This window comes from Ammospiza caudacuta, chromosome 5, assembly GCF_027887145.1.
Source record: "Ammospiza caudacuta isolate bAmmCau1 chromosome 5, bAmmCau1.pri, whole genome shotgun sequence".
Classification (NCBI taxonomy): Eukaryota; Metazoa; Chordata; class Aves; order Passeriformes; family Passerellidae; genus Ammospiza; species Ammospiza caudacuta.
In genome coordinates this window covers 13,915,974-13,941,641 of record NC_080597.1, presented here as the reverse complement: position 1 = coordinate 13,941,641, position 25,668 = coordinate 13,915,974, and the positions used below count along the sequence as shown (strand labels likewise).

General features: G+C 49.0%; 1 protein-coding gene across 1 annotated transcript in view; it reads right to left on the bottom strand.

Moving 5' to 3' along the window:
- Window positions 1–3,807: 3,807 nt before the first annotated feature.
- Window positions 3,808–25,668, bottom strand: part of DENND2A (DENN domain containing 2A) — a 56,480-nt gene continuing 34,619 nt past the window's right edge. Inside the window, exons 8-20 of the mRNA XM_058806135.1 lie at window positions 25,372–25,422; window positions 22,348–22,535; window positions 21,552–21,661; window positions 21,274–21,343; window positions 20,582–20,659; window positions 19,940–20,080; window positions 17,541–17,689; window positions 10,380–10,557; window positions 9,196–9,237; window positions 7,587–7,704; window positions 6,159–6,398; window positions 5,274–5,360; window positions 3,808–4,491 (exon numbers count right to left, since the gene is read on the bottom strand). Coding sequence (XP_058662118.1) covers window positions 4,460–4,491; window positions 5,274–5,360; window positions 6,159–6,398; window positions 7,587–7,704; window positions 9,196–9,237; window positions 10,380–10,557; window positions 17,541–17,689; window positions 19,940–20,080; window positions 20,582–20,659; window positions 21,274–21,343; window positions 21,552–21,661; window positions 22,348–22,535; window positions 25,372–25,422 — 1,484 coding nt within the window. The 3' untranslated portion in view covers window positions 3,808–4,459. The remainder of the gene's footprint in view (window positions 4,492–5,273; window positions 5,361–6,158; window positions 6,399–7,586; window positions 7,705–9,195; window positions 9,238–10,379; window positions 10,558–17,540; window positions 17,690–19,939; window positions 20,081–20,581; window positions 20,660–21,273; window positions 21,344–21,551; window positions 21,662–22,347; window positions 22,536–25,371; window positions 25,423–25,668) is intronic.

Below are 25,668 nucleotides of genomic sequence, written 5' to 3'. Positions count from 1 at the left end.
TGAGCCAGCACCTGAAGGACTACGGGAAGTTCAACAGCGACACGGTAAGCACAGCGAGGGAGAGGGTTTGGGCTGGGGCTTGCAGGGTGAGAGGGGCACCAGTCAGGGTCAGACAGGACAGCAGTACATGCTGAGCATGCCATGATCCTGCAAACACCAAGTAGAAAAGGTGTTTTCGAGGCCATTCCTCTTAAGATGCATGCAAAGATGCCAGTCACAACATGGCTTCTCAATAGAGCGTGGGTCTGGGTGCTGGGAAGGGAGTGGGGCAGGGACACCCCCAGATCCCAGCTGGTACCTGGCAAGGCTTAGAGCAGAGCTGATGGCTGTGAGCAGCTCAGGAGGACAGTGCAGGTCTGGCTGCAGTTGTCCCCATGTGCTGCCCCCAGAGGTGCAGGGACAGTCCTGCTCCAGCCCCAGCCCCAGCCGGGTTCAGGAACAGGAGGGGAGCACTCCCCGCAGTGTTCATTCTACACAGTGCCAACAGAGCTCTGCCAGCTCTGCAATGGGGGCACCATGCCCTGATGCCCTGCTGGGGACAGCTCCTCTCAGCACTGCCCTGAGGGAGGCACAGCCCTTCTCTGCCCATGGGAAATCTGCTCCGCAGGCTCAGCACAGCATCCCACAAATAACCAACTTCTCCTTTAGCAAACCCAAACCATACTTTGGTGGCACACAAGTAGACCTTGCCTTAACCACAAGTGCTGGGTGATGCTGTGCCAGATGCCACTGGGGCAGGTGCCACCACAGCAAAAGGGCAGAGGCACTCAGGGCTGTGTTGTGGCTGTGGTGGCCAGCTTAGAGTGCTTCCAGCCAAAACCAGTAATGAACTGCCCCTGGAGCACTTCCTTGGGCCCCAGCTGCTCCAGCTCCTTGCAGTGAAGCTGCTGCTCCAGACCCTGGCGAGCTGCTTGTGCTGTGACTGCAGAGTGATGATGCAGCTGTGACTGGGCTGGTCCTGGCTGCCACGGGCATTGCAGCCACCCCTTCCCTTCTCCCTGCAGCACTCCTGCCCCAGCATCCAGTCCCGGCCCTGCCAGAAGCCCTCTGACTGCGGGGGCTGCCTGGGGCTCTACACCTGCAAGCTGCCTGCTGCCACCTGCCACCTGAAATCCGTCTCCAGGCAGAGAGGTGAGTTCTCATCTCCTGGCAACGGGCACCAGGGATCCCCACGTGCAGCAAAGTGCAAACACACCCCCTTGGCTGCCCAAGTCTGGCTGCCCCATGCAGAGCTGGGTCTGGTCTCCTGACTGCCCAGGGCTGTCTGTCCCTCCTGCCAGATACAGAATCAACAACTGCATGGTGGATGGGACATTCCCAAAAATTTCAGGGAGGACTGGGATTTCACAGGTGTCCTGAGCTGTTGCAGGACACCAACAGCCTGTGCTGTAAACCAAGGATGGGTACAGAGGCCGGGATTTAGCCAGTAGCTTGGGAGTGAGCAAGTGCAGTCCTGCACATCATGGGCCCTACAGAGCTCCTCACATTGGTGTGTGAGAGCTGTTTAATCAGGCAGGAGCTGTCAGGTAGTAGAGATCACAGCTTTTAATGTTTAACCAGTGTCCTGATTCTCAAGCACCCTTTGGTACATCCATCCTGCCCCCAGATTGGCCTCTTCCCTCAGCACGTTTGCCTACACCCATGTACACATGGTCATGGAGCAGAAACTCACCCAAGGCCACTAAACACAGACACCCAGCTCTGGTGCAGGAAACCCCTGGCAGGTGAAGTGGGCAAGTTTAATGTTTGTGTACAGTACAGAGTGTGTGTGTGTGTGTGTGTGTGTGTGTGTGTGTATAGGGCTACATACCCCAGTGAATGAGCTCTGCTCAGTCTTCTCTGGTCACCTGCTGCTGGCAGCCTCCACAGGAGGACACACAGACCCACGGGCACACCCAGCACAGATGGTCTTATGGCTTTTCCTTACAGGTGGCTTCCTCCAAAGCATACAGAGCCCTTAGATGGAGAGTCAAGCTCATCTTGGAGCAGCACAGCTCAAACTAAAGCTGAAGAGGTTGTCTTGCAGCTGGAGATCAACACTTCCTGTCCAAGTTTCATTTTAAATCCTTAATGACACAGTTGTAAATGCTTCTTTCATTGTACTTCTCTTGCTGCTGCTTTTTAACACCCCCTTTGGGTTTTGTGCACTATGTAGGCTTGATTCCCACTTTCCTGAGAGCAGCCAATAAATGCACTGAGTGGTCATGGAGTCCTGTGCTGGCAGAGCCCCCTTGGAGCCCCCCAATGAGGCAAACAGGGCTCTTTCACAGCCCTTTTTAATTTGAGCCATTAGGATAATGCAGTAAAAGCTGCCAGCATCTCAGCATGCTCACACACCAGTTCAAGCTGAGCTAAGTGTTGGGCAGCCTGAGACCTCTCCCTGCTCCTCACCACAGCTCCTGCCAAGGAAGACCAAGTCCCACGCTGCTGAAAACATCACTAAGGAGAGGAATGTGGAGTCCCCAGGAGCAGCCTTGGCAGTGTGGGACCATGTAGGAGATCTGCTTCTGAAGGCTGGAGCTGAGCCACACATCAGCTTTATTTAGCATCCCACAGAGCTTTGCAGGCATCCTGGCCACCTTTGCACATGTGGGGGTGACCCCAGCTTTGCAAAGCTTCATAATGTTTCCATTTAAAACCCTTCTAAAACAAGAATCAAAGCCTTGAACCCCACTGCAGTTCCCTCCAATGAGCCACCACCAGCTCCTGTGACTGAAGTGGCACCAGTTTTGTTCACATACCCAAGGGCCAGCCCCCACACCTGGTCACCTCTGAGGGAGCCTGACTCTGGGTGGGGAAGGGGAGTAAATGCTGCTGATTTCTCTAAGCCCCTCTATTGCTGCTTCCTCTGTCCCTCCACAGAGGTTTGGGGGGCACAGAGCTGCAGGTGCTGCCTCCTGCCTGGTGTGACACCACAGCTGTCCAGCCTTTACTGTGCTCACCACAGAGAGGCTGGGGTGGGAAGGGACCTATGGGGGTCACCTGGGCCATGCCCCTGCTCAGGCAGGGCCACCCAGAGCCATTTGCCCAACCTACCTGGTTGCATGGCCTCAAAAGCTTCACAGAGCAGCACTGGACCCACCGCTCTGCTCTGGTGTGGAATGCAGGTGAGATCTTCTGAACCCCAGTGCTGGTCAGAAAGGTCCTCTCACCTGGCAAGGCCCATGGACCACAGGAATCATTTTCAAAGCCTCTGAGAGTCCTGTGCAGCCCAGCCCAGCACAGCTGCAGCAAAGGTCCCACATGCAGCTTTCAGCCTGAAGTCCCACAGCAGCTGGGACAGAGACTCTCCTCCCAAGAGCAGACGCAAGGATGCTCCACGTGCCCTCACCCTCACAAGCACTGCAAGTGTAACAGTATCCACACCAGCTGGAGAAAAGCCCTCACCCTGCCTCCAGCTCCACTCCCCTCCCCTGACAGCTCCTCACTGAAGGAGGTCCCCACAGGGAGAGGAGAGGGGAGCAGGAGGCCCCACCTCCTGCCCGGGCAGGGGCACAGAAGGCAGCAGCAGCAGACACTCTGCCCTTGCCTGTTCCCAGCTGGGCTCCCAGCAGCAACACCCACGACAGCAGAGGAGAGCCCATCTGACCTTTGGGAAGCTCTCCCAGACAAGATCCTGCAGGTAGCTCCACCTTGGGCTCTCCTGGAAAGCTGCCAGGTGGGATATTGAGACTCACAAGGAAGCTGAGGGCCTGGCCAAGGCAAGGGTCCAGCTGCCTGATGTCCCCTCTGGCTCAGGCTTGGCACTACGTGGGACGGTGGGAATGCACAGCTCATCCCTTTCCATGAAAACACCATGGATCCACGTGCCTTTTACACAACTGGCTTTTAATTACACTGCATGAGGAAAGGCCTCTCCTCATGCCAAGACTCCCCAGTACAGCTATCCAGGGAGCTGGCTGGCCCATCAAGTCCTCAGTAGGTTTAGTGGTTCCCCCTCACCCTTTTCCCTTGCTTGGAAGCTCCTCCTGGTCAGTCCACATCATCCCTGCAGCCCTCAGTGTCCTTGCTTTGCAGAGACCTACTTGCAGACATCTCTGTCCTTCCCTTCCACACCCTCTTTGCCTGCTCAGTCCCATGGGAATCCCCATTTGGCCTCCTGCAGCACCAGGCAGAGAGGAGGCAGGGCAAGACTCATCGGTTAATAACTGTTCTAACCTCAATATAAATAGAAAAATAAAACCAAATAAAGAATTGGCTAGCTAAGAGATCCAATCCATGGGGATGCCTGCAACATGCTAGTGCAGAGTTCAGACAGAGTGCTTGGTCCAGTGCTTGCTACTGTAGACATCCAGAAGCCTGTCCTGGCAGCTGCAGCCATCCCACCTTCCTGCAGCACCACGGCTCTGTGCAGCTGTGCCCAAGGCTGCTGGCTCAATGGGAATGGTTGAGGAGTCTGATTTATTGCTGCTAAGTGGTAAATCCATTCTCTTCTGTGGAATGAGGATGTGCTTCGCTCTTACTTTTTGTGGAGGAATTTCATTTTGCTGCCTGAAGAGACAGAGAAAAGAAAATGGACTCTCCACAGCAACAGGCAAAACAAGGTCATTTCCCACCACCTCTGTCCTGTGCAGTGCTGCCATCCCTGGCTCCTTGTCCACAGCCAGCTGCTCTGCAAAGCTGGAAGCAGGGGCCTGCAGAGCTCCGCCCATTCCCTGGGAGCAGTGCTGCAGGCTGAGACCCTGCAAGCTCCCAGGCACACCCTCCAGAGCCCATTTGTCCAGGGCACACCAGCCCCTCAGGCACTGCTGCTCTTAAATGGCCATGAACAGACAAGAGGACCAGGGATGTGATCTTTAGACCTGATCAAACTCAGCCACAGTGTCTGATGTCTTATCAAAGACTTCCCACCTCAGTCTGGAGCTCTTGGTTTTCCCTTACAGTGGAAAATAGATTGACTCTTAGAATACCCCTGGGCAGTTCCCACTGCTGATCCCTAAGGGCAAACCTGAAGGCAATGAAATTTCTGTCAATGCCCCCCATCAGGACCTGCATCCACCATGCCCAAGTCCCTGGCTGCTCCACTGCCTCCTCAGACCTACCTGTCTCCTTTAGAAGACATGGATACAGCTCATGGCCCAACCTTTGGTTCTCCACCAGCCTCCAGACAGTGACTAACCAGGGCCACAGCCAACAGTGTGCCAGCACCGGGATACATGGCCAGGCACTGGATGCCACACTTAGTCACCAGCTCTGTCACCCCTGGGCAGCAAGGCAACAAGGCAACAAGAAGCCCAGCCCTTGGGAAGCCAAGGGTTTTGCTGGTTCCTTACCTAGGCCTTTGAGGAACCTATTGACTCCACTCTGCTCCCCACTGGGAAGTGTTTCCAGGTATTCCTGAGCCCGTACCTCAAACAGACCTGCAGAAAGACAGAAATCAACAGCTTTTATTCTGTGTCTCTATAAATCCAAGTAGGAATGCCCACCTGAAAATGTACTGTCTCAGCTTACCCACACATTATTGCACAGGAGAGAGAACAACTCACCCCACCTCCTCCATCAGCTGAGGCCAGATTTGGCACAGAAGCTTTGGTCTGCCCCCTCCCTCCCCACTCAAGGGAAGCTGCTGTACCTCACTCAGGGTACAGAATGTACCTCCCTTCATTCTGCCACGAACACAGCTAGGCCCAGGGAGTGACATCATCTGGGGAGTCATCGTGCAGAATTTACCTCTTTTACTCAGCCACCTATTCAAGCATTCCCTGCTTATTAATGCTCATCAGGAAGCTGCTAAGCCAGCACCAGTAGCAGCAGGGATAAGAAATTTCAGCTGCCAGTAGAGCCCTTGGGACTGTGGGATAACAGGAGTGAAGGGGAGGGTGGGAAGGAGATGAGCATCCAAGCTTTCTACTAGACAAAAGAATCATGACCAATCCAGCACATTTTTCCCCCAGACACAGGAAGAAGGCATGAGGGACTGCAAGAATAAATGTCATTCCAGCAGTGGAACTCAGCGTGGAATGGAAGGGGCACACGTGGAGGACACTGCAAGGGTGAAAGATGCCTGCAATCCCAACCCCATCCAGAAACCAGCGGATTCCCTTCTGGTGCTCCTGTACAGACACTGCAGCCTCCAGGCACGGAGCTGGGCATGCAGGTGGTGGCTGGGGAGCACCTCCCTGCTCTCACAGGAGCAGCAGCAGCCTGGAGCCCCTCACCTCTGACCCCCTGCTTCCGCAGCTCCCGCTCCTGAATGAAGCCCCCAAACATCTGGGTCTCCATGAAGACCTCCAGGAAGCGCCGGAGGCTCTTGGAAGAGACGGATTTGCGGAAGGCCTCGCGCTGCAGGGCCCGCTCCTCGCGCTCTGTGGGCGTCAGGAACAGGGAGTAGTGGCCCACAATCTCCACAAAGAAACGGACAAAGGCCTCGGACACCACCTCGTTCAAAGGGCTGGTTTCTAAGGGAAAAATAAAGAGGCAGTGCTCAGGACAGTGGTGTAAGAATGTGCTAGGAAAATCACTGGGTAAAAATTCCCTGGCTTTTCCCTGTATTTTTTCAGATCCAGCCTGAGAAGAAAAAGCTGCTCAAGAGAGCATCCTAGGAAGTGCTTGTCATGGAAGTAGACCAAATCGCTACTATGAAAGACACAAAGCTTTATTTTGGTGCTCACTTTACTCTGGTGGGATGGGGGAGAGAATCAGAAAAGTAAAAGTGAGAAAACTTATGGGCTAAGATAAAAAGAGTTTAATGGATGAATAGAAAACTGCATGCCAGCAAAGCAAAATAATTGTTTTACTCAGCAGCTCCCATGGGCAGGCAGGTGTTCAGCCCTGCCCAGGAAAGCAGGGCTCCAGCACATACGCCTTGGGAAGACAAAATATCCTATTTCCAAATGTCTCCCCCCTCCTTCTTCTTCTCGCAGCTTTATATGCTAAGCATGACTCTATGAGCATGATTCCATGTGGAACCCATTGTTTTTTTTTTTGGGTCAGGTGTCTCTGTCCCCTCCTCACTCCTTGTGCACCCTTAGCCCACTGACTGGTGGGGTGGGATGAGAGGCAGAAAGGTGTTGGCTCAGTCTGAGCTCTGCTCAGCAACAGCTAAAACATCCCTGTATTATCAACACCATTTCTAGCACAAATCCAAAACACAGCCCCACACCAGCTATGGAGAAAATTAACTCTGTCCTAGCCAAAACCAGCACATTCTCCAGGCTCCTCTGCACCAAGGAGATGCCCATACTGTCCCCAAGAGAGCTGTCCCAGCCCAGTCACCATAAGCCACATGGTCACTGCTGAGTCTGCAGCTCTGCAGGTGACTGTCCCCTGGAGGAGCCTGCATCACTCATGGCCAGCAGCAGAGTGGAATGAAAGCCTATGAAACCCCTCTGAAAGGGAGTACAGGTGCTCCCTGGAATTCTAAGGGAAGCATGGCCAGAGCTGGGAAGAGATAAGTGCTGTTGCCCTGCACACAGAGAACTGTCCCTGTGTGCTGGAATACTTCATATGGCTTAACCAAAATCCTGATCTACCTCCAACACCTGTGGTGTTAAATTCAGTACAAGCCCAGTTCTCTTCTAAGAAAAGACAGACAAGAAAGGGGCAGGAAAAGACACGGTTTTCAGTTGAAAGGCACTGTGCTTTACCCTGCTTGCCATTGACAGGGCCCTCCTCCTTGTCGCTCGCCAGCTCATTCCTCTGCTCCAAAATGTGCTCTAGGGCAGCCTGCAGCTTGCGGGGCAGGATGGAGTCCTCATCTTCCATCTGTAAGACAGAGCCACCTCCTCAGGGACTGGGGCTGGGACAAAAACATCTCTTACCCTGTTCCCAGCACAGCAGGGGGAGCACTAGAAATGACCTGTGAGGAGAGGCGTAACTGTAATACATTTGGCACATTCCCAGCACCACCCAGCACAGTACTATCAAAAAGCACAAGAGCAAGGAGAAAGGGGGTGTGTTTTCCTAAATATTCCCCTTTTCTGGAGGAATTTTACATGTCTGACCCTGGAGGTTACTGGGCAGGGCTCACCCCTGGCCTCACCATCTGCCCACGAGCACTGGCCCCACCACAAAGAGGAGGAGTGTGAACAATGCTGGCACATGGCCAGGTGAGCAGAGCCTCCCTCAGACACCAAACCTCTTACACAGGCATAAGGAATTCCCAGGGAGCATGGGAGCCAAGGAACTGCCAGTGACTGTGCAGAGCTCCTACCAGCCCTGGCTGAGTTGGCTGATTCAGCTGAAGCCTTCAGAAGAGAGGTGCAAGGTAAAGCATTACCCCAGAGCTGAGGCAGCTGGCAGGCAAGGGCTGTGGGAGCGTGCTTGGCCTTCTCCCACATGCTGCTCCCTGCAGCAGGAGGAGCACTCATCCCATCTGAGTGAGGGGGAGCAGCAGGAGGAGCACTCAGCCCATCTGAATCAGGGGAGCAGCAGGAGGAGCACTCAGCCCATCTGAGTGAGGGGGAGCAGCAGGAGGAGCACTCAGCCCATCTGAGTGAGGGGAGCAGCAGGAGGAGCATTCAGCCCCTCTGAGTCATGGGGCTGAGACCCTGCACAGACCCACGCTGCCAGCGCTGCTCAGCGATCTGCCAAAAAGCTCTGGGAAAAAAGAGCCTCGTGGGCCAGGAGTATGTTTGCTCATTTATCCTCTTCCCTTCCTCCTCCCCTTGCCACTCCTCCTTCCACAACAAAGGGAAGTGAAAATCAGCAGGCAATATTGCCTGCAGAGTAACACACAGGCTCCCATGTGCCACCTTCCTGCCTCTAACCCATCCAGTGCAAGGACTGGATTGAGGAACCCCAAGCTCCTGAGGCAGTAAGGATTTCAAAAAGCCATGAAGGCTCCCCTCCCACTCAGGGCAGAGGCAGAGTATATGGTGGGAGATGAACTGACAGACACAGGCTGCAAGAACCCACACTGCCTCCCAGCAGACAGTGCTGAACCAAAGCTTTCCAGCTCTGTCCTCTGCCTTACAGGATGACATTTGAGGATCTATAGTGCCCAAGTGCCACCATTTTCCCCTCTAAAAAAAAAAAGAAAGAGGTAATGCCCAATGATTTAGGCCTCAACAGCTGTGGTTTGGGATGCAGATGTTACATATATACACAGCAACCCCTGTAATGCTGCCCACTGCAAGCCCTGCCTCAGTTTTTGAGTGGGGAGAAATTGATCCACCCTGGCAGGTCAGCAAACACAGATGGAGGTAAGTTATGGAGGAAAAAGGGGAGAAAAGGATGTGAATTAGCTCTGCTTACCTGTCTCAGAAACCGATTATTTACAAGGTCAACGACGAGGACCTAAGAAGGAAAGAGCAAGAATCAAAAGGGGAAGTAATTATTTCCACCATCAGAGTTCATCCTAATCTGTAACTGCTCTGGAGGAAACACTTCCCTGCTCCTCCTACCATCCACTGCAGCTGGAAGAGGCACCCAGCATGACCCAGGAGCACAGCCCGTGTTGTGGCTTCCAAGGGATGCCACTGCAAACCACAGCCCAGCTTGGACAGCAGGAGCTGTGCTCCAGGCCTGGGCCTCTGCTCCTTTACCACCCAGCAGGGTCAGAGCTTCATCCTTTCTCCCCATGTGCTGCACTGCTGGGGGAGGCAGAGATCAGATTCAGCCTTGCTGTGCTCACCCTTGTGCCTCAGGAATCCAATTCTTAATTATTTATTGCTATTGTGAGGCACCTGTGTTAACCTGAGGGGCAGCTGTCCTGGCCAGGCTGCAGCAATCACACTGAAGACTGACAGGATTTGCATGAAGCTCCTAGACAGCACCATGCAGAAACCAATATAAACTGTAATAAAACCATCTCCTACCCACATCAGCCCCATAGTTGGAGATTCCAGCCCCCTGCCTTCCCAAGCTGTGGCCAAGGCAGAGCACAGACCTTTGTCTGCCTGGGGGAGCACCCAGCTCTGCCCTTACCCCACACTCATGGCAGCCAGAGGATGAGCTCTGCTCCCTGGCACTGCCAGCTGACAGAAAACAGCTCAGCCCACAGGGAAGAACCTCGAGTTCAGCAGGGTGGGGATGCCGGACTCACTCAGAGTGAGGGTGCAGGACTCACTCCCAGTGGGGATGCAGGACTCACTCATAGAGGGGATGCAGGACTCACTCACAGTGGGGATGCAGGACTCACTCCCAGTGGGATGAGGACTCACAGTGGGGACGCAGGACTCACTCCCAGTGGGGATGCAGGACTCACTCCCAGTGGGGATGCAGGACTCACTCATAGAGGGGATGCAGGACTCACTCCCAGTGGGGATGCAGGACTCACTCACAGTGGGGATGCAGGACTCACTCCCAGTGGGGATGCAGGACTCACTCACAGTGGGGATGCAGGACTCACTCATAGAGGGGATGCAGGACTCACTCCCAGTGGGATGAGGACTCACAGTGGGGACGCAGGACTCACTCCCAGTGGGATGAGGACTCACCTCCTCCACGGGCAGCTCCTTCAGGCGGGGCAGGGAGCTGGAGAGCAGGCCGATGAGGAAGGGGGTGGGCGAGCACACGATGTCGATCATGGAGGGCGGCAGCACGGGGATGTAGGTGTGCTGCCAGGTGAACGGGTACAGCAGGGCCACCGTGGCATGGCAACACTTGGACAGAGTGCTGGAAGACAAAACACAACCAAGGGCAATGGCTGGTCAGTCAAGGAATCAGGGGTGCTTCCTAGAAATCAACTGCTCCCTGATTGATCTCTCTAATTACTGAGGGCTTTCCCACATTTCTGACCTCATTTTTCAGCTTCAGAAGCAATGATTTCTGAAAGATGACCCCAGCCCACGCTCCTATGAGAAGAGATGGGTTCCACTGAATCAGGGATCTGCTGCTCCAGTGTCCTGATGGAAAATATCAGACAAACGCTGCATCTTCTATGCCACGGCCTCTCCTTAGAGAAATGAGTTCATTTAGCCACAGCTCTCTGGCAGGAGTCAGGCAGGATATCCAGCTAGCCATGGCAGAGCTTGCCACAGGGCACCAGTTATTAATGTCTTCTGAGTCTGGAAGCATTTTTATGTGTCAAGAGAGGGAGAAGGCTAGCTGCTGTAAATCCTGTATATATAACATCATTTGGTTTTACCAGCATCCAGGAAGGGAGAGGAAGGAGGCTGGTGCAGCATGCAGGAGCCACGTGGATAGAGAAGGATGCCCAACTGGCTCCCATTAGACTCCATGGCAGAATTTACATTCAGCAAGCTGGGTATATTGCTGACTTGAGAGGGAAGGGGTTTGATGTGTGTGGATTTGAGCTTGCTCTGAAAAGTGCAGCCTGCTTTCCCTCCCCCATCCAGTTAAGTTTGGTGGATGTGCACCCCTGTGCTGTGTCACTAGGGCATGCTGAGCAGAGTGATGTGGCTGGGGACAGCTGGCTGGCTTCCATCACGTAAGCTCAGGTTAGCAGAACAAAATTGTGGCTGCTGGGACATCAGTGTGCCAAAGTATGAAGTAATCAGGCAACAAACAGTGCTAAACACATGACACTTTTTGGAGATGAGGAGATCCCAGGGGAGAGGCTGGAATCTGCTCAACCTGAAAATTTCATCTGGGACTGTGACAGGTAGAGAACTGGCACTTGGGAAAAATGTGTGTTCTGAGAAAGTCTCTTCACAAAATGGGGACAGTGTCCTCTCTCTTCACTCCCAGAGGACTGTCTTTTCTAAGGAGATACTCAGTAAAAACAGAGGAACATCCTCCAAAGGCTCTGTTACAGAGTGGTAGCTTTAAATGAGAAAAAATCCTTCAGTTCCACATCATTTTTTGGGAAGGTGTGAGAGTATCCCCCTCCCTGCATTGACTCCTCCAGGCTGCCCCTCTGCTGCTGCTCTCCAGCTGTGCCTGCCATCATCAGCTTGCCCACACCTTGCCATGTCTATCACAAATGCAAGGCAGATAATTACTCTGAGAGAAGGAAAATTAAAATAATGAGAAAACAAGGAGCTACACGAAACAGAAGTATTAAAAAAAAAACAGAAAAAAGGGGGAATAATATCAAAATAGATGATTTTTGTTGTATCTTTCATACAAGCTAATCTTGAAAGGAACTGCAACAAAAGTGAATATGTCATCTTAGAAGTGCACTCCAAGCTAATGAAATCCTTTAAAAACCATCTCCTTCAAAGCTGTGCCACTCATACATTTCAGGTCATGTTAGCAGATACAAAAGCAGAGGCTTCTCTTCCTCTCCATTACTGCAGAGCGTATTTTCCACTCCTCGATTTCTGACTGATAATAGACTTGGTAATAGCAGCAGCAGCATAGTGAAAGCTGAAAGAATTGCACCTTTCATCACTTGTGCACAGCAGTGGGGCATTATCACCACCCAGCGTTCCTCTTCTTTGAGCAGAAGGTGAATGTGGAAGTGTTAGAAGTTTTACATTTGTCACCAATCCTCTATTTTGAAGGTGTATCCAAATTTTCTGCCTAAACATGGCACCTGAATTTACAGACAGCATGTGAAAACCCATGGAAAACATCTCTGAGTGCAGGTAGCTCCAGAGAGGAGCAGTGAGCAGCTGAAGTACGTGGTTATTTATGGATGGTGAGATATTATGGCAAGCTGTCTCCTGCTATATTTATGGTGCCTCGTTCTTGCCTCAGCCCAGTGAGCACACATGGTACGTGAGAGATCGAGGGGGAGGAGAGATGGCCCAGCTCCAGAGAGTGCAAGTCAAAGGCAGAGCTGTGTTAAGTCTGAAATTGCACACACCAGGCAGTGGGAAGTAAAGATAACTTCCCCTTCCACCCTTCCATCTGTGCATGACTCAACGCCTCCAGGGTGAAACCCAGTGATCTCTGCTCCCAAATATTTCTCACTGTGGAAGACCCTTCCAGGGAACAATACTGGTAGAGTTGAGGTCTGTGAGCCTCCCTTGTAGGCAGAGCAGTTCAGGGATGCACAGAGGAGGTATCACTGAGGTACCTTTTGCACATGTCAGACTTGCTCTGCAGTAGTCTCAAGGGAGCTGCAGGTTGCCAGGAGCCCAGGAGAACCGTGCCCATCTAGGGTGACTCAAGCCTAAGATCTCTTTCTCTTGCATTTGGCACTGCAGCATGCACTAAGGGACTGCTGATTCACACCAGGCTGATGAGCCTTGCAAAAGAATCCAGCTTGATAAATCCCTTTTATGCCACCTGTGAGACTCTTCAGGCAGCAGCCACATGACTGCAGTGTGCTGTGTGTCAGGAGCCACCCTGAGGCCACACAGGTTCAGGCCAGCTTCTCAAACGGGACACAGGCACCACTTCCTAAGGCTTTTGGTTTCATGAGTAACCTTGAAAATGCTGCAGGTCTTTGAAGAAGGCTGTCAAGATGCTGAGCACATTTTCAGGGGTTCATTCAGCCTTCTGCAGGGAACAGGTTGAGCTGAGATGTCAAGGCTAGTAGAGAGGCTCAAAAGTACTGAGCACACAAGAAGCCTCAGACCTCTCCCTAAAGGGCTGATTTGGGTGGGACTGACACGCAGATCTCCCTGGGTAGGCATTCCCCTGGTCAGAGCAATGATACTGCAGCAACCTGTGACACTTGTTTGCTTGAACAGACCTTCCCAGCACGCAGCACAAAGCCAGCACCCAGCACCCTGTGGAGCTGCTGCTTCTTGGCAGTCACCTTGAACACAGGTGGCCGATACAGACAGCTGCAACTACACGGAAACCCTTCTTCTTCTCCTAGGAGAACCTGCTCCAAGACTAGCTTGACTTGCTCCAAAAGACACCTTGACAAGTTGCAACAGCTTCTACAAAGGGACACTGGCTGCTCAGGCTGGTTGCTTTCCACTCCAAAAGCAAGCATAAGTGATAAAAAGCCTCCAAAGCTGACTCCCTTTTTGGGTTTAGGATCTGCATGACTTCTGAAACACACCAATGAATCAAACATCCTGCTGTAGTTTAATGCCAGGAAGTCCTGTGGTCCCTGCACTAGCCAAACTGCTCAAGATATACTGGCATTTGGCAATTTAAGACAATTTGAATATGTATCTTTTAATTTTTTTTTTTTAATAAGCTCTGCCACAGTAGGATTTGTTTTACAAACACCTTCAGATTTCTGACACTGTGTCACATCTGGAGTTACTTATGATGGATCACAGTTCTGGTTTGCAACATTTAGCAGGCACAGCAGCTTCCAAGCATTGTCCCATGACTTCACACAGCACTGCTGCAAATCCTGCCAGGAGGATGCCAAGTTCCACCAGCTCTCTGGGGACCCTCACTGACTCCCACAACATGGCAGGTTTGTGCAGGTGAAGAAATGATTATTAAGATGATCTGAAGAGACAACACTATTATCAAACTTCATTCTTGGGTTTCTTCTTCTCCCTAACCACAGGGCAAAAAGGGAAAAACCTGCTAGGCTGATATTCACAGTCCCACATTTGTTTTTGTAGCACATGGTAGAGGGTTCTTCCTGATGATTAATTACCTTTTGCTGGGGATGACCACATTTAAAGTGTCTACTCTAATTCTTGCAGATCTGCCTTTGATAACAATGACCACTTTGTGTTGTTGATACAGCTGTGGTTTCTGGCAGAGACAGAGGCAATTGCTTGAGTTGGTCAGATCCACAACAAGCTTTTGAGATCTGGAAAAAGGAGGCTTTGATTTTAAGCCTTTGCAAGCTTTTCTTTTTAAAAAGCCTTCTGAATCACAAGATCTCCTGCTCAGGCCATTAAAAACTGCCCAGCTTGAGGTACCTTGTGACATCAGGTGATTTTAGCTGAAAAGATGCCTTCTAAAAGGTTGTTTGGCAGTGCCTGGAGCTGCCTGCCAGGCAACATCCCTTTGAAACAAAAGCAGCTCTCATGTTGCAGTGTCTGACCCATGCCACTGTCTCCACTGGCCAGGGACTAAAGTTAACATTGCAGGAATGAACAAAAGCTGGGGGAAGACTGCACAACAGAGTTTTAACAAAGTCATTTTCCTGGGTTGTGAGGCAATGTATACTCCAGTATCCATAGTGACAGGGAAAAAAACCCACCCAAAAACTAATAAACCAAATTCTTTCCTTTTCCGCTGCCAAGCTGTGGATTGACAGGTATTTAAACACTCAATGCTCATTCTAAAGATGGAAAAGACAAAGTATTTCACTTGCTGTACACTTGTTAGATGCATTTTTTTTGGCTCAGCTTGAAAACATTTCACAGTTCTTGCAATATTTGGCAGGAGACCTTTCAGCTTTCTTTTCCCACAGACTGATTTTATAGCAATTAAAGGATGTAAATAAATTGTACACATCATTTCTCTGTCCCTCACACCCAGATACACCTTTTCAAACTTGGACAGATAGTTATTAATAGTACCCACATAAAGAGCCCCAAAGATTAATGATAAATGTAATTTATTGTGCATCTTTCACTGTGTCACCTGCACTCTTCCCATTAATCCATCTCAGCTGGATTATTTCTAGCATTCCTAACCTCTGAGCACTTTCCAACAGCTGCTTTTATAGTTTTTTTCCTTCTCTTCAGCTATTTCCAAAAAGTGTTTCTTATCTTTCCTCTCAAACTGGCATTTTCACTCCTAAAGTGAATGCTACTTAACTTGAGTTCAATGTGTTCCTGTCCCAGGAAAAATATAATTTGGACAGAAGATCCTGTATCTCCAATATCATCAGCTTTCAAAACATGGAAAGTCCACCTATGAGTAGAAGAGACTGTTCACCTCAGGAAAGGCTCACAATGCCAGTCCATTCAAGTCACTGAACTGGATTAAAATACAGCAGTTACTTAATTTTGAGGGATATTTTCTTTGTTTTCTGTATTTCACATCTTTACAGCCCTTTGGGATAATTTCCAAGCTTTTGCTCCACAAAAACAAGCCAGAGAAATTTCATATTTTGTAAGAGGAAAAGAAAAAGACTCTCCTGAAATTGCTCAGAGTAAGGTCTTCTCAGAAATATCAACTATTAAAAGTCTCATAGAGAGCTGGCAAATCTATGGTAAATATTTGAATCTGAGCCCTGTGGTCTAACAGACCCTGGATCTTTTAAACATGACAATTCTTTTTTCACAGGAAAAAAACCCAAAAAGCTGTTTATGAGATATTCAGAGATTCTAGAAGCTATGATTCTATAGCTCTCTCCCACTCTTTTAAAGGCCTGTACAGCTGGACTCATTGCTAAGGACCCTAGATATGCTGACAAAAGATACAGGGGTGGGAAAGGAACACCAAAACCGATCAAGGTGCCTTCATTTACAGATATCATACCCCATGCTCAGAATACACAGTGTTGTGCTGTCATGTAAAGATGTGATAGGAAAAGATTTGCTAAAAAATGTTCATTCTAAAGTGATGTCCCAACCCCCCATCAAAAAGTTCCCTGCCATTTCCTGATACCACCCAGCTCTCTTGTAGAGATTACAATGTCAATCTGTGTCCTTAAAAATTTTTCTCAGAATGTAAAATTTATAGAAAGAATTTATTTAAAGAAAAATATTTGAGAGCCTGTGATCATAGATGATGTCATGAATCATATATGTTACATAGAGATGTAGTGTTTGGATGAGTTCTCTCACTTTCAATACAAATCTAAATGTTCTGCATGAAATGTGTGGTTTAAGTATCCAGAATACCAAGTTTCTACACACATAACATATCAGGAATTATAAAGAGGCAAATTTTCCCCTTTCTGAACCAAGACATCTGCCAGCAGCCAGTGCTACAGCTTCCCTCTCTGAGTCTTCCTATTCCTGTGATGAGACTGCCTGAGCTCTGCCCACAGAGAGCCCCGGATCCATGCAGAATGAATTTCCCCCCTTCATTTTCCTCTAGAAGGGGCCTCTCCATTTAGTGCCCCAGTGCTCAGTCCCAGAGCTGCAGGCTGCTGCCTGGAAGTTGTGAAAACAGACAGCTTAGGGGCATTGTACACTCCTGAAACCTGAGCATGCTCCTCAGTGTCATTACTCATCCATGCAGCTTTTCTTTCCCCAGCCCTGGCGAACTTTCCTCCCTGAATCCTCAAGTGCTTCAAGGGCTGGAGAGCTGCCAGCCACCAGCTGCACAAGACCTTAAAGAAACCCAGACCCATTTTCATCCTCTAGGAGAGCAAACAAATATATTTTTAAAAGAGCAAATTGAGCAGATTCAAAATAGAAGGGGGAACTCCTCTGTCTCAGTTCCCCTCCTCATTTCCCCATTTCGCTGCATCCTTTGTTTTCATCCCCATGAGAAAAAAGAAGTATTTAGAAACCAATATGAAAATACAAGCAGAAAAAAAATCAAGAAGATTTTGTGACATCAGGGAACTCAGAAGGGACAGTGATCTCTGCAAACCCAGCACAGCTCAGCAGGGAACAGTGCAGCATGATGAAGCAAAGGGAGGGGTTTTGCTTCCTTAGCACCAGGGATCTGAAATTATCTAGAGGAAGTGGAATTTGGTTCTCCTTGGGGATGAGAAGCAGTACTTTTTGCAAGCTGCAAAATGAAATTATGGTTCATGGCCCGAGTTCCCAATTCCTGGGAAGAACAGCCCTATTCACATCCTTACGAGGTTGAAAAGGGCAGAGAAGAAAAAGAACAAAGCAGAGAGACCTGTGACTGCAACCTTTCCAGCCTCCCTTCCCTGCCAGCATTTTCTTTAGGGGAATGCAAGAGGGTACCTGAGCTTGTCTGCAATGAAAATCACCCTCCTTTCCAGCAGCAAGGAGGCAAAGACTCTGCTCAGGTGCCGCACGCTCAGGGAGGTGAACAAGGACTCGAAATCAACGTGCTCCAGCCTGGAGTCAAGGGGCCGACGCAGCTCGATGACCTGGGGGGACACAAAGAGCACAGGTGAGCTCCTGGTGCCACCCAGAGCGTGCCAAGCAAGGACCCAGCAGGTATTTTCACAGCCAGAGCCCTCACTGACTGCTGGTGAGGGCCACAGAGCAGCAAGTCCTCAACCACAGTCCTTCCAAAGGCTCCCATAATTCCTTCTTCCAGATGAAGAGGATCCAGAGTCCACTCCAATAGGCACAGCATGAGATCAGCCACAAGTTCTTCCCACTGGACTGAGGACAGCGAGCTCTTCATAAGGAGGAAAACTAGTTTGTGTCCAGCTAGGAGTGGTTTTCAGGCAGCAGAATGTCATGGAGCCTTGCAAATCTACACTCTGACTTTTACAGTTAGGATTTATTTATTTTTTACTGCAAGAATCTGGATGCCTAACCTCCTGACCATAAATTTTTTATATCAGTTACAGACAAGAGCAGCCTGTGGGTATTTTTCTTTGTTCATATCTACTTAAATAATGCCTGTCATAGCACCTTAGCACTTCATACTCCTTATCTTAGACAGATGCTTATCTAAATTGTTTTTGAAAGTCTCCAACACCACACATTTCATAAATCCCACAAGAAAATTACTCTAGTTCTGAACTACCCTCACCAACACCAAGCTTGCAGCTGAAACATGTCAGTGGCAAATTACTTCAATTATACTCTCAGTACACACTGAGAGCAACTGGTCACATTCCTCTCTGCAGGAAACTTCTTGTGTATTGAAAGGTTATCATGTGTCTTCCTTTGTCTTTTGTTTTCTATATTAAGTAAGCAATTTTCCCAAGCTTTGCCGGCATTTTCTAGACCACTTAGTAAAAAGAACTACCCTTCTGGGGCTTTCTCCTAGTGGGTGCATGTTTTGGAAAACAATACTCCAAAGAAAATACCATCAACACTGGAAAGCAGAAAATTTGCTTTCCTTTATTATTCATCCCTTCACTTGCTTTCACAATGAAGGATTTTGTCTCAATAATGCCACACTGTTACTTTTGCTCACTTTAGGGCCCACTGTGCCACCAGATCCTCCTCTGAAGTACCACTGCTCACTCAGTTACTTTCATGCTGTATTAGACTACTCCTTTTTTCCTCCCAGCATTTTGCTCTTGTTCATATTGATTTTCCCACCAGATGTTCCATTTACAGAATCACAGAATCATTTAGACTGGAAAAGATCTCTAAGATTATTGAGTCCAGCTGATCACCACCATGACAACTAGACCACAGTGCCACATCCAGTCATTTCTTGAACACTTGAACACGTTTTGTGAATTCAGGGGAGTGGGGCACTTTGACTGTTAATCCCCTACTCTCCAAAGTGCCTGCCCCCATCCCAGTGCTGTACTGTGTAAATATGGAGTTTATGCCATCAATCTGATAATTAATGAACAGAATCCCAGACACAAACCAGCCACAACATTCTCACAGCACACCACTGGGACTTTGCTCCTCCAGCACACATTTTTAACCAGCTTTGCATGTTCTCTGCAGTAATGTCATTTAGTTGGGACTGTTTCTAGTTGGGTTGAGGAGAATGTCATCATGTAGTGCTCTGCCTGAAAGCCTGCAGACACAACTTTATCAACTTGCTTTCCTTCCTCCCTCTCACATTCAAGGCATACCAAGTATGGCCAAAACTACCTTCAATTTGTCTCCCTCCATCCCCCCACAGTCCTTCAATGCCATGCCCTAAAGCTCTGTACTCTTAAAACCCTCCTGCTGTCCTCACACCGCATCTTGTGAGATGCAACACAGATCCTCACCTCCACACTGTGAAAATGCCATTCTCAAAGGCTGCAATATTAGCCTGGTGTGGTTTCAAGGATTTTTTGTCCTGATCCACACAAACAGATATTCTGTATTAAGGTGCTGGAGCACAGTGTTCAAACCTGTCATTAGGAAGTTAAGTGTGGTGTCCTTGAGCAAATCCAAGTCATATGCTGGGCAGCACAGGACCTGCTGTCTGTGCCTCCTGGCCTCAAGGCCAATGTCCTGGTTCCTTTTGCTATATTAGGCTGTGTGCTTACATTCATTTTTACCATAGGATTTCCATTTTGATTCTGAGTCACTGAAGTCTCCATACCATCCCCTCTGGTCCCCTGTTTTACACCCCAGCTTCCCCCCACAGCTGACAGATCATCTGTTCTTGAAGATCCCCAGTGCTATGCCATGGTCCCAACTTTCAGTTGCTAGTCCTGCACCATTTGCTGGCCTGTCTCCCTCTCTCTAGGAAGTGTCTTTACCTCTGTTCCTGAGCCTGGCAAGAAGTTCTTGACTGTAATGGTCCTGCCCAGAGCTGGGAAAGGAGCCTCCATGACACTCCTCATGAGAGGCTGCACCAGGGCTGGGGAAATGCCCCGTCTCTTCTCAACCTCATCCAAGATCTGAAATAAAGGCATGAAGACACAAAAACATGCAAATCAGGAGGAGGGAGCTAACACCAGGAATTAAGTGCACCAGTATCTATGTTCTCTCCTTAATCCAATATTGACATGGAGCTGTGTGTCAAAAGAAAGAAGGCAAAAGGTGCAAATGAAGATCCTGGAGTTCTTTTATCAGGAGAAACACAGCTCCAGTGAGGCCACTGTGAAGCTGAAAATTTCCAAACTCCCCATTACACTCAGAGGTTAAAAGGACTCCACCTTTTAACCTCTCCTGTATTCTGGGAGGTTGTGCTGAAGGAAGTAGGTAAGAACTGACAATCTAGTTTTCCTATTAACTGTGCTTTTGCTAGGTTCTGTAATTAGCATGTCATTGCCTCACCAAATCTTTCAGATCCTTGCTTCAGCTATCAGCCTCCCCGATCCCCATTCATTCAAGTGCTGGCTTCACTCTCAGGTCCCTCTTCACCTACAGCACAAATCCCTCTCTTTCTCCCCCCTCACCTTAGAGAAGAGATTGAAGCATCCAAGGCGACTCACAATGCAATAAACTTCTGGGAGACGCTTCCCTTTTCCACTGGGCTTTCAAGACAAACACACACACACACACAAAACAAGGAAATGTCAGAGTTATAACTACTGCAAAGATAGAGTGACTGGTCTCTTAGTTGTGCATCTCACTGGCTGGCTCAGAAACTGGCAGGCATTTGACAGTATGGTGATGGTGACAGCCTGGCTCAAATCCTGGTACACCAGAAACAGGGAAGAGAAATGGGCACATCCACAGTGTGGTCCCAGCTTACCTAAGTCAATGACAAAGGCAGAGCAGACTGATCTACAGAGACAGCTCTGAACCTACAGGACCAGCCCAGGTTTAGACAACTGTTTAATAGGTATCCAAACCTAAAGAGGATAAGCCCTGTCTTCAGCTTCAGGGGTGAAACAACAGTCCGTGGCCATGGTAAAGTGCTGGTGCAAGGAAAATGCAAGAGAGTTATGTCTGGACTGGAGGATGGGACACAGAGAGGGACTTTGGCACTGAACAGAAGAGAGCAAATCTGTTCTGTTGCCACTCTTTTCATTCCACACTGAAAGAGAAGAGCAGCAGCCTTCCACTTTCCAGAATGGGTGCCAGTAACACCAACCCGACAGAAGGCTGCACCACTAGGAAAAGGAAAAAACTCAGGGATAATTACCAGCAGCCTCCTACAATATCCAAATCGCCTGCTTCCATCTTCCCCCGTCAGGACAAATGAGAATGTCTCACTGCAGAAAGAGAAACCAGAAGGACAAGATACTCATCAGCCTCATTACCAGTCCCAGACATACAAATCCAATAAACCCCCACTATTTCTGAATTTTCTAACCCCTCTCAGAGTTCTGCCCAATCTTCTACCGTAACAGCTCTTGCATTTAATTAGCTTGATATAGAAATCTGTTTCTCATGAGTCAGGATACCAAGTATAGTACTTACCTGGCAAATTGATGGATGGGAGCCCAGTCCTTTGCATCAGGGAAGCAAAACTGGGGAATAGCTTTCAACTGATCTTCTGCCTCACGCATGAATTTGAATGAGCGCTCAAGCTAGCAGAACAGAGAGAAGGAATGTTTCCAATTAGTCATGTGGGGATGGAATGACTTCAAATATTTTTCCTGTGACAAATGAAGAGGTGATGACAGAGGCTAAGCTTCTGCCTGGAAAATATTAAAATTTCTGTGATTCTGGCTCACCTAATCTTTAGATATCTCAAGGTAACTCTGTGCCCCCAATTCCATCAAGCCCTGTCTCTGCAGCACCTGCCTCTGTTATATTGTGCCTCTAATCTGGGACACACCTTCCAACAAGGGGAAAGAGAACTGAAGTCTGAGGGGATCTCTGGTCACATCCCATTTACAAACACTCTATCACATTGGCTCTGTGCTTCTCCCATTCCTCCTTCCCCATTTTGAGCTAGGCTATCACTGAAAGCTGTTCCTTCCCTTTCAGAACATGTATCTTCTCTCAACCATCAGTTATCTTTGAAGAGGAAAGGGGGAGAAAGGGAATAGCTACATAAAAGTCATAGCCAAGGGCAGCAGGATATCTAAATCAGCTGCCCTTTCAGGAGTGAGCAATACCATGACAATTCTCAGGCAGTGACTGAAGCCCTCCCACCATTTTCAGTGTGCCCCAACACTGAAACAGCAGAGGGTCACTGACACAACACACGTCAACAGAGAAGCTGCAGCTCCTCCAGCGATCCAAGTGCCCCACACAATCTGAGACAGACCTTCAGTGGGAACTGCTGGGTGACCTCAGGGATGTAGGCAGCCCCAGCCTGCTTCTTGTGCAGCGACACCACCACGAAGTACTCGAAGAGCTGCCTCTCCTGGTACTCGATCAGGTCCCGCTCCAGGGTCTGGTAGCGCGGCGTTTGCTTCAGCCGCGACTTCACGTGCACCAGGCGCTGGCTGTGAGCTGCAGGAACACACAGAGAGCCTGGCTTGCTCTGGCTCTGCACAGACTGGGGGATGAACCTGAAATCACCTCACTGCACGGCTTTCTCAGTGGAAAGCTTCTTTTGGAAGCTGCACTATAATATTGACAGAGATGGGCCATAATGTTGTGCCATCACCCTGAAGAACTCTGGCAGCAGAAGGATTTCATGGATAGCTTTTACAGCCCAAGCTGAGATCCATGTGGGACAAGATGTATCAGATAATGTCCAGCCATTCATCCTAGCACTCATTTATGCACTTTGCAAAGCCAGCACAGTGAGGTGATTGACCACCTTTGTCCAGAGGAGGCTGTGGGCAGCAATCCCCAGGGTTTTACAAGACCAGCACTGGGTCAGGCCAGGGCTGTGCTGTCTGAGTAATACTGGGGACTCCCAGCTCCAGCACACAGGCTGGGCTGTAGGCCAACAACAGAAAACATGAGAAAAGAGGTGCCAGTGAAAAATGCTGGCTCATGCCAGTTCTTCCTGTGCTTAAATTTAATCTCCCAGTACCATGCTTCTACAAGTTCACCAAGACAATGGGAAAACAAGCAAGCTGTAGCTGCAACACACACATGAGCCATGGGACAATAAACATTCCAGCATGGAAAGTAATGAAAAGTTGCCCGCTGAGAAGAGACCAGATGAAATTCCCTGAGACCACCCCCTGCTTAGTTTTACAGTTGCATCCCAAATTAAATCTCCATGATGTCTCCCTTATCCCTGCTACAAAAGAAAGTAAGAATTAACTACAAGCAGAGACTACAGCACATTCTCACAGCTTTGCTTTTTGGGAAGGTGGGTGGCAATGCAACTTTTTGATGGAAACAACCACCACAGAGATGCTATAGGAACTCCAATACATAAGAAATCTGCTTGGGAGACAGGACTTCCTGAAAAATGGGATATACTTGTTGATCTTTTTTCTGGTGTAGTTGTGCCACTCATGGATTATTCAAGACAATGAAATTTAGGGCAATCTTGAGGTGCCTCCCAAATCAGAAAGTGTAACAAACCCTGGGCAGTTAAGGCCCTGGAAAGATGGCTTAGAGTCCTTTTTCTTGTCACCTACTATGTTATTTGCTCTAGGGCTGTAAAGCTTTCAGAAGTGCTTTCTGTTTCACCAGGGGCTTCAAAAGGAGCAGCGTCACAGCAATGCTGAGTGCTTCTGAAAAGCTTGCTCAAGATCTGCACTGTTTATATTCTAAAGATATCAGAATTTTACTGCTGTCATCATGGCAGAGTTTGTCTTCCTAGACTTTTCCTTTCCAAGGGTCAGCACTTCCAACTCTGCCATGCAACCTCATGATTTACTGTGTCTCAGGTGATGTACAGTGGCTTGCATGCAGAGGTACCTAGCTGATATGTACATTTGGTGTAACACATAAACCAAAGTCCCAAATACAAGAGACTTGCTAAATCATCTCACTTTCCTATTTAAAAATAGGGAAGTCAACAGTTCAACAAGGCATAAAGCAGAATCCAGCTGTATTTAGAGCAAACAGCAAGTGCCAGAGCTCCTGTTCACACTTATGCAGACTTGCAGAGTCACTCAGCCCCAGGTCTGGATCTGGATATTGTCCAGAGCCCAGTGCTGTTGGATTTGAGGTGACTTCATATGATCTCCATCATCCTCTCTCCAGGGAGTTCTGAGCTGCAGTTACAGAGAAACACAGGATGATGCACATGATTCACTATGGCAACAGCAGCAGGCAAGAGTTCAAGTCTTCCTGGCCACATCTACACTGCCTGTCTCAGCTAAATGTGAACATGCTCTGTATTTTCACAACATTTCAGGAGGGTTGTGAATATAATTTCTGCACCATCCTGGTGCAAACCCTTTCTCCTGTCTCCAGCCTAGCCTTAGAATGTGTCAAAAGGAAGGCACTGGCAGCAATTTTCAGCTTGCTCTTGCTAACATAGCAATACAGATAAAAGATTTCAATGCAGATGAAAGCAAGAGCATACAGTAGTTCTTGAATGGGAAGCTGTGCTCCTAAGAGGGAACTCAGCCTGAGCTTTCACTTCTAAAAACCTGCAAGAGGGTGAGAATGAGCACTCCCACTCACAGTGCACAGTGGCTGACACAGCTCATGCCTGTCTTTTCAGCTTGGAACTGAACTGACCTGCTGTCCAGATCTGATGTGCAGGTGAGTCAGGAAACTTTGGAATGTGAGGGAGTTTCCATCTTCCATTCTAACTCTGCCAGGATTTTAAATATGCCCCACAAATTCCCAAAAGACAGCAACGTCCCCAGAATGTGCAGGGGCTAATTACCAGTACAAGGTTTCAGGAGAGTATTTTGGAGACCAGTACACCAAATAATCCTACAAACAAGAGTGAAGAAAGAAATGTAGTGCTTTATCCCAACCCAGCCAGTGCAGGAGAGTTTAACCAGCAATAAACCACATAGTGCCACTCTGTTTTCCTAGCTAGCCAGTCTGGCTGGTGGCTTTTCTCCCACAGTAAGCATGTGCTGAGGTGTCTGGACATCCAGTGCCATGCAACACTGCCACTCTGGTCACACATTTCTGACTCTGCACTTTGAAAAATCTCACTGTATTTCCTCAGTGTCCAATACTCCTCCTGGAAAGTCAGTCAACCAGGAGCTTTGATGGGAGCTGGAAGAGATGTTTGTTTTGGGCTCCTGTAGCCCTCTGCCCATGGATTTTCTCCTGCAGCACTGAGATCTCCATGTTCTCCTGTGTTCCATGCAGAAACAAGGTCCTTCTCCAAAGGTAGGACACAGATCTTGTCCTAGGAGCTCAGAGCAGAGTTCATCAGGAGCCATTTGCTCTCTCCACACATTTGCCTTACCTTTCAGCTTCTCTTCAGTGTCACTGTCTGATTCACTGTTTTCATCTGTAACTAGGAAAAAAAAGAAAGTAAGGGGAAGATGAATTAAGGAAAGTCTATTTGTGCATTTGTTATCACTGGCACGAGAAAGCTGGGACTGGCAACTTCAGGGGAAGCAGTTTAGGTCCCAAGGGCCTTGTTCTTTTCAAGGGTGCACATACCCACATATATTCAGCTTACTAACCCTGGTATCTTCCCATTCATTCAGGGATAAAACACCCAAACCAACAACAAAATCAATTTTGCACAGCCAGAAGA